The sequence below is a fragment of the Heterodontus francisci genome, chromosome 8, assembly GCF_036365525.1.
Source record: "Heterodontus francisci isolate sHetFra1 chromosome 8, sHetFra1.hap1, whole genome shotgun sequence".
Classification (NCBI taxonomy): Eukaryota; Metazoa; Chordata; class Chondrichthyes; order Heterodontiformes; family Heterodontidae; genus Heterodontus; species Heterodontus francisci.
The window spans coordinates 30,534,109-30,543,371 of record NC_090378.1 but is presented as its reverse complement, the minus strand read 5'-3'; the positions used below and the strand labels follow the sequence as shown (position 1 = coordinate 30,543,371).

General features: G+C 42.6%; 1 protein-coding gene across 1 annotated transcript in view; it reads right to left on the bottom strand.

Annotated features, from left to right (window-relative positions):
• The window catches only part of LOC137372732 (KICSTOR complex protein SZT2-like), a 284,408-nt gene that overhangs the window by 208,678 nt on the left and 66,467 nt on the right, over window positions 1-9,263 (bottom strand). Inside the window, exons 27-28 of the mRNA XM_068036900.1 lie at window positions 5,395-5,522; window positions 3,017-3,278 (exon numbers count right to left, since the gene is read on the bottom strand). Of these exons, the coding sequence (XP_067893001.1) occupies window positions 3,017-3,278; window positions 5,395-5,522 (390 nt within the window). The remainder of the gene's footprint in view (window positions 1-3,016; window positions 3,279-5,394; window positions 5,523-9,263) is intronic.

Below are 9,263 nucleotides of genomic sequence, written 5' to 3'. Positions count from 1 at the left end.
CCAGTAACCTGTCTCTAGATGCAGAAATCAACAAGCGCATGGGTAAGGCTTCCACTGCTATGTTCAGACTGGCCAAGAGAGTGTGGGAAAATGGCGCACTGACACGGAACACAAAAGTCCGAGTGTATCAGGCCTGTGTCCTCAGTACCTTGCTCTACGGCAGCGAGGCCTGGACAACGTATGCCAGCCAAGAGCGACGTCTCAATTCATTCCATCTTCGCTGCCTTCGGAGAATACTTGGCATCAGGTGGCAGGACTATATCTCCAACACAGAAGTCCTTGAAGCGGCCAACACCCCCAGCTTATACACACTACTGAGTCAGCGGCGCTTGAGATGGCTTGGCCATGTGAGCCGCATGGAAGATGGCAGGATCCCCAAAGACACATTGTACAGCGAGCTCGCCACTGGTATCAGACCCACCGGCCGTCCATGTCTCCGTTATAAAGACGTCTGCAAACGCGACATGAAATCGTGTGACATTGATCACAAGTCGTGGGAGTCAGTTGCCAGCATTCGCCAGAGCTGGCGGGCAGCCATAAAGACAGGGCTAAATTGTGGCGAGTCGAAGAGACTTAGTAGTTGGCAGGAAAAAAGACAGAGGCGCAAGGGGAGAGCCAACTGTGCAACAGCCCCGACAAACAAATTTCTCTGCAGCACCTGTGGAAGAGCCTGTCACTCCAGAATTGGCCTTTATAGCCACTCCAGGCGCTGCTTCACAAACCACTGACCACCTCCAGGCGCGTATCCATTGTCTCTCGAGATAAGGAGGCCCAAAAGAACAGAGAAAGGTATTTCCCATTAACATATTAACACACTTGAGGCAATCTCTGGTAACCCCATTGGTCTAATATCTGCTCGTTCTGAAGAAGGGTCACTAACCTGAAACGTTAACTCTGCTTTTCTCTCCACAGATGCTGCCAGACCTGCTGAGTATTTCCAGCACTTCTTGTTTTTATTTCAGATTTCCAGCATCTGCAGTATTTTGCTTTTATATCAATATTAAATAGCAACTTGGCAATCATTTTCATGCTTATTCATTTAGATTTTTTACCAGTTAGATAGTTCTTTTATTATATTAAATGGGATATCATTGCATAATCATATATTTTTTAGAACTGTATTTTTCAATCTTGATTAATATTTTCAAAAACACATATATAACCACCATCAATCTTCAAAGCTCCTTAAAACAAATTTCCAATCTAACTCCAAGCTGTATAAATTCTGAATGGGTTTATTAAGAACAAATGTTCAGAAGTTCAAAATCCCAAATTTGAACTAAGCTTTACTGCTAAATTTATAGCTAAATCATAGAGATTCTGATATAAGCAGATTATGTTCAACATTTACAAATCCAATGCTAAATTCAACAGCCTGAATAGTGACACATGAATACTGTTAGTATACTTTGTAATTATAATTCATCATTTATTAAATGTGAAATAAGCTTGTGAACACAGGAGCAGGAGTAGGCCATTCAGCCTTTCAAGCCTGCTCCACCATTCTAGATCATGGCTGATCGTCTACATCAACGCCATATTCCCACACTATCTCCATATCCCTTGATGTCATTAGCAATGAAAAATCTATCGATCTCTGTTTTGAACTTACTCAGTGACTGAGCTTCCACCACCCTCTGGAGCAGAGAATTCCAAAGATTCACCACCCTCTGAGTGAAGAGGTTCCTCCTCATCTCAGTCCCAAGTGGTTTGCCCTTTATTCTGAGATTGTGTTCCCTGGTTCTAGACCCCACAGCCAGGGAAATATCCTTTCTGCATCTACCTTGTCTATCTCTAAGAATTTTGTATGTTTCTATGAGATCGCCTCCCATTCTTCTAAACTCTAGAGAATACAGGCCCAGTCTCTTCAATCTCTCCTCAAAGGACAATCCCACCATCCCAGGAATCAGTCTAATGAACCTCCACTGCACTCTCTCTCTGGCTAGTATATCCTTCCTCAGGCAAGGGACCAGAACCGCACACAATATTCCAGGTGCGGCCTCACCAATGTTCTACACAATTGAAGCAAAACCTCTTTGCTCCTGTACTCAAATCCTCTTGTGATAATGGCTAACATACCATTTGCTTTCCTAAGAGATTTATATTCTGGCTTTAAGTGTATCCGTCCCTCCCTTCATCTTACCAGATGAAGGCAGAGCCTTTAGCCTTGTTCTCTGGAACTGCGTCCTTAAACCATAACGTTTTACAGCACAAGGGGAGGCCGTGCAGCCCACTTCAACATTGCCAGCTCTCTGAAAGAGCTTGCCACTTAGATCCATTTCCCTGCCCTTTCTCAATATTCTTTTTAAGCTTTTCCTTTTACAAATATTTATCCACTTCCCTTTTAAAAGCTATTTGGACTCTCCTTCCATTACGGTATCTGTTGTTTCAAAAAAAATTCTCCTAATCTCTACTTTCATTTTTATGGTGATGCTGGTAAATTGATGCCTTCTAGTTACTGAGTAATGGAAATAGATTTTTCTAATAATCTTTACTATCTCTGTATAACCTCCTCTAAACCTTCTTTGTTCTAATAGAGACAGCCCTCGTTTCTCTGGTCTTCCCCATAACTAAAGCTCTGGGAACATCTTACTGAATCTCTTCCACAACCTCTCCATGGCCTTCATATCCTTTCTAAAGCAAGGCACCTAAAACTGGGCACAATATTTAACTGCAGCCTAATCAATGATTTAGGATACCTCTGATGACACCATTAGTAGAACAATCCAATTAACATAGAAAAAGTTACAATAGTTCAGACAGCACAAGTGAAGTGAAATTATTTATCTGCTTTTACACTATTTTACTAAGTTATTTGTTACTTATCAGAAGCTAAAAGGTTTGAACATAGGATGTTACTTTTAAAGCAGGATCTTTAAACATGATACTTCTAACCTGTTGTTATGACCTCTGATTCAGACCACATTAACAGATGGCTGCTAAATACCACAGTAGGTCCAACCTAAATTACAAATGTGCTGGCTAGGAGATAATCTAACAAGTGGAAACAGGTTACCTTGAAGTAGATGCAAGAGCACCCCTCTGCACCCTCTCATCCTCAGGTTCTGCACCTCCAATCACAAATGTTGTAGGGTTGGAGTCATGATCACTCCAAAGCTGGAAGTCATGACTTTCACGGAACATTCGGATGTGTCCACACAGTGTCTGCAGAAAAGCAGTGATATCGATTTCCTGTAGCAATTCCTCACAGTAGTCCATAGCTGTAAGTAGGTCCTGAGAGCTGATGTAATAAGATTGTTGTAAACTCCTAAATATACCTTTAAGAGAAAAAGAAAATAACATCTTAATGATAAAATTACACTCAAAATAAACATCTACCCCTCTCCAAAATTTTTATGGTCATTATTATCCCATTAAGGTGAGTGAAGTCACTTTTGGGAATGGAACATCCATCCCATATTCTGTTCAAATCAAGCAATCCTGCATCACATATATCACAAGTTAAATTAACATTAACCCACTAACATTGCTTCAAAAATGCACCTTAATCCAAACCACTAAAAGTACCCCTTACTGCACAGGGGAACATCCAATAACCATCCACCTTTGTGGATCTTTTGCATTAGACAGATAATTCAGTATCAATGTTCACTCAGTCAGAACTGGGTTAAAAAAAACTTGTATGTATACAGCACCTTTAATGTAGACAGCTATGGTACAGGACTGTTAAGTCAGTCATTCATAATTTTAATTAGGGTATTTCTGATGCTGTGAGAAGGGCCAAAGGTTTATTTTCAAAGCAAGACAGGCACAGAGCTAAAAGGCAATGGCATGTTTGAGGACCTTAGAAAAGTAAAGAAGGTTGAGGATAGGAAGGTAATTAATGAGGACAGATGTGCCAAGGTTGGGTTTTTTGAGGAGTGGAGTTATGATGGAACTTTTAAAAGGAAAAGGATAATGCCTAAGGAAAAGGAATCATTAAAAATGTCGACAAGCATGAGATTCAGGATGAAAAGTTGAGGAGGAAGGAGATCAGAGAACAGGATGTGAGTCTCATGTATGAGATGAACCTGGAGTGGTCAGGGATATTTGTGAGTGAGAAACTGAAAAATAACAAGGGTCCTTGGCTAGAGAGGGTGGCAGACTGGGAAAGTGAAACTGTCTAAAACTCATTGCTTAGAGCCAGGAAGGTGGATTTTCGGTCTTGGCTTGTAAGGCATTCAGGTTCACAACCAAGATGATGGCCCACTAACTCACGGTATATCGTGCAGAATTAATGCCTGCTGCTAATTGAGCTATGCAAAGGATTTATGGCCCTCTAGAAGGGAATTAATGGGTGCTACCTTTTGACATCTTGCAAAGATGCGTGGGGTGGCAATAAGAGCTTATGAAATTTTTGTAATGTTACTAATCAAATCCTGAAGTTCTCAGAGTGTCCACACACAGAAGCAATTTCATAGATATAAATACATTCATAAAGAATACTTTTAAAATTTGAAATCATATCACACAGAAAACAAAACTGGAGAAAATAATTGATTTTCCGATATGCTTTCCTCACATTGAAATTATAAATAAGCTCAACAGCTCCACCCCCATCACTGCCAATACTTACTTCTAAAATGTCTAATTTTAATTATGAGCAAAAAGCTACATCACCATGAGAAATTTCTTTCAGCTAATTAATTAAAAGCAAAAACTACCTGCACATTTACAGACAGAAATGATTTATAAACTGCTGTCCAACTGAATTATGCAAACTGCTGCCTGAAAGAACATTTCACTGGGCACATTTAGCAAAGTTTATGATATTAGTTAATTTAAATAAAGGAAAATTTAAACAAATGTCCATGACATTTTTATCAATGAAATTGGGAAATGAGGATCACATGGCAGTAACAGGCAGATACTGTGTTGTGTTTCCCTACTCCAAAATGAAATGTTTTGTGATCAAGAGATGATTCCTTTAAAAGCATATCATCCATACCCCTCATCTTAAGATGACAGATTCAAATGTTAAGATAGCATGAGATTTAAATAGGGCCCCCCCACCTAAGGGTTGTCTCAGAAACAATTAGCTGCTTTTAATTTTTCTAAAAGCAGCCAATGCTGTTCGTTATCTAAGCCAATAAATAAGAATGTGAATTTTGTATGGCGAGAGGAAGATTTGCCATGTTTCAACAGTGAACAGTCACCAGGTCACAAATGACAAGTTCTCACTAGACAAATTTCTGAGAATTTTACTGTACACATGATCTACAATATCTGCCATTACTCATTAGCTTTTACATACTTGAATGTGGAGGAGCAAAGTTCAAGTTTTGGGCTATTTAACACTTCAAGCTGCTGGAATGAATCAGAGGATATGGGTGCTGAGTTAATGCATCATCAGGGAGCAATATCCCCTCAGCAAGCCCTGGTGACTGCCATTACCTTTTACATAACATTGGTGGTAATGCTCTTGTAGTAAGTTGCAGTAATTGTCGAGCTCCTTGTTCTTGTGGAGATAGGATATTGGATCCATTGAGGATGAGTTTTCTGGCCGTTCCTGCGACAACGACCTTAAACCACAGTATTAGAACGTAATTAGTAGCAATCAGAAAACAGGTTTGATATGGATTTAGCTCCCATCACCAAAGCTCTCGTATCAGCACTATCAAACTCAATACTAATAAGAAACATTGTAGAGAAGCCGCAACCAAATATTATTAAGCATCATGATCCGAGACAAAGCAGAACTATTGTAGGGAGAACTCTTGCAGTAACATATAGGTCACTAGACATCAGGTACACCTATTGGCAGTACTACATAACTTTAACATAATTTTTAAAAAGTATTCCAGTATAAAGTGTCAATCAACTTCAATAATGGAACAATAATGAGTTAAGTATACACGGATTCTGAGAGAAATGATCCAGACAGTTATAATGCATTGGAAGAAAAAGTGTGGATTTCTCAAATAAGGTTGATACAAGAAAAACAACTGCTGCATGACAAGTTCTTGAGGGTTGTGAGAATTTCAATTTTGCAGTTAATGGATCAGGTGAGATTAAAGACACAAATATTTACATTTGAAAGGAGAAATTGGAAAATTCTCATCTCTTATGTTAAAACCTTCACACAAGAGCCGTTGTGACTTTGTACGACAGCGCTACTGGTAACCGTTGTTTTCATTACAGAGTACAAGGGATTCCTTAAACATGAACTAAACACACAGCTTTTCCAATGAGACAGAGGTCAAAGCAAAATCTTAGTTCCAAAACATATGGAGTGGAAGTTGCATTCAAATGCTTGTTTTCTCCCCTGCAACTAGGCAACAATAACAGTAGTTGTTTCCAGTGGTCCAAGCTTGCTCACAGAGACACATTAATGTACATGCTCAACACCAAATGGCAACACTAGGTCCAGCAGCTGTTACCCTCCCCCAACCAACCAACAAAACTAGTTCACGTTCAGTACCAGATAGTTCCCTGTTAACAGTATTTCTGTAAGCACAATTATAAGGAAAGAACAAGGAAGTAGGAAAAGAAACTGTATCCTAGCCCGCTCCATAGCTCACACCCTGTCAGAGGCCAAGAATCAGATCTTCTGTTCAATCTTCTGGCCGGGATTGTGCAAAGGGACAGAGAAACGGGTTGGCAACGTGTCCAGATGCGGACACCAGTGTCCATGGTGAAATATTTTGCAGTCCTTGGTTTCCATTCGGCCCACCAATCCTCTGACTGGCAGCGAGCTGCCTGTGGCTCGGTTTTAATTGACGGCTCTCCTAGTAAAACGTACACGGGACCTGCATCTGACGGATGGTGGGGTCGCCTGTCTGTGATTGGTCAATGTCTCTGACTGACAGTAGGCTACCTGGGCAAGATGAGCGCTGACTGGCGGTTCGAGGCGCAGGCACAGTGAGATTGGCCACCCCTGCTGTTTTAGCACAACTCAGAGAGTGAGTGGGAATGGCTGCTGTGGGGGAAAGGGAGAGACAGGCCGAGGGGAGAGCAGGAAGTGGGCCAGCACACTGCCAGAGGCTCAGTGTGATGCGGCGCTGAGGGAGCACACTGAGAGTCAGGCAGCCCTTTAAACAAGCACTGCATGGGGAGCAAAGGAGGGGGGAGAGAGGGATGAACATAGAGGAGGGCCGGGGTATGGACACAAAGTGGGGTTGGGAGAGCGGACAAAGAGAGGTGAGAGGGTAAGGAGACAGAGGGGGGCCAGGGGGGGATGGACACAGAGTGGGGCCAGGGGGGGGGGATGAACACAGAGTGGGGCCAGGGGGGGGATGAACACAGAGGGGGGCCAGGAGGAATGGACACAGAGGGGCGGGCCAGGGGGGATGGACACGGGGGGGCGGGGGGCCAGGGGGATGAACACAGGGGAGGGCCAGGGGGATGGACACACAGAGGGGGGAGAGGGGGATGGACACGGAGAGGGGGGATGGACACGGAGAGGGGGGATGGACACGGAGAGGAGGAAGGACACGGAGAGGAGGAAGGACACGGAGTGTGGGAGAGAAAGAGATCAGGATCGCTCCTGACAGATGGACAACAGATCGAATTCTCCGCATTATTACATCAAGAGCGCAGGAAGACATTGACTATTTTGGCAGGCAAAAACAATGCCAAGTATCTCACTAAATAAGGAGAAATGTGATTTCAATCAGACTGTGTTTTAATGGTATTATGTTGGTTATACACTTTAAATACAGTTAATTGTCCCCATGTCTGTGACTGAGTCAATATTTTGTCAAATGTCTGTGGTGCAACATGTTGGTGCCTATCTCCGCAGAGAAAACAATGAAATAGTTTTGAAAGCTCAGCATTATATCATATAAATCAGTACACTTTCTGTGGGGAAGTGCCACAGAATTTTTGCAAATGACTATGTGGATGTACTAGCAAATAAAACCATACCTTCAGCACTGCCATCAAAATGTATAAAATAATTTCATGCACTAATCAAGCTCACAGAGAGAAACCAGGTTTTACACTGGCAGACACAATTGAAATTTACAGCTGGATTTTAACTTAACTAACTCCACAACCTGCAATCGATGACACTGACAGATTTCCCACCTGGAAGTCAGCTCGATTGACAGGCTTTGTTCCAGCTGAGCAGGGACCAGTCCAGATGATGCCACAAGACAAGGTAGGTCTGTCCCCCAACCCGGGTTGGGGAGGATAAAAAAAATCAGAAGAAGTCTCAATGTGGGAGAGGGTGTACAGCAGATCGGTGGCCTGGGTGGGGGAGGCCTCATGGGGAAGGTTGGTGCGGGGGGGGTGGGCGGGCAGAAATTGGAAGGGATGGATAGGGGGAGTATCCAATCGCGGGATTTCACCTAGTTGACAAGCTGGATCCAGCAGTTAATTGGAAAGACATTTACCTCCAGGATCCGACAGTCCTCAACTGGGTTTAGCTGCTGGGTTTCTCAAGGCTCACAAAACCCGGCTGCCCAGAGTTAAATTCAAAATGTTGAACAGCAATGTGGTTTGCAGCCTCATTATAATACTTAAAGTGCAATTCACCTCCTTGGAGCAGGCTGGTTGCCCACCTCCGCCCCGCCTCTGTTAAAACCAGAAGTGGGCAGGTTGATGTCGGGATTCAGATTTTTAACACTTCAACCTTCCACCTGACCCAAACCCACCCATTTTTTGGGGTTAAAGTTCCCCCAGAGTCTCGATTTGTTTGGATTTAATCTTTCGACATTTAGCACTTCAATGGAAATGCCATGTAATCACGCTTTCTGAGAGATTTAAGTTTAACCTATACAAAAAAAAAATCCGGCCTGTACATCTGAAGGTTTGCATAATGTTTAATCATTTTCTGCTGCGGAAAACAGCACAATGGTATTACCCATTGTACACTGCAGAACGTTAGTTCAGCATTCGTGCTCTCCTGGTTGGGGAAAGTTGCTAGTCAAATTACCAGACTATTGGGAGAGGGAACAGAACATTTTTTTGAAACAAAGAGAAAAGGTTACTCCAGAGACACCTTTACAAACTTCCTTCAGTCAGAACACCACTAGTGACAGGGACTCAATGTCACATTGCTTGCTGCCTTTTCAGTTAGGTGGATTGTGGAGACTTTGACGAGAGGGAAAGGGGAGAATAGAAGTGTGAGGTGATGCATTTTGGGAGGACTCACAAGGGAATATACAATGGATGGTAGGACCCTAGGAAGTACAGAGCGTCAGAGGGACCTTGGTGTACTTGTCCATAGATCACTGAAGTCAGCATCACAGGTAGATAAGGTGGTTAGGAAGGCATATGGGATACTTGCCTTTATTAGCCGAGGCATAGAATATAAGAGC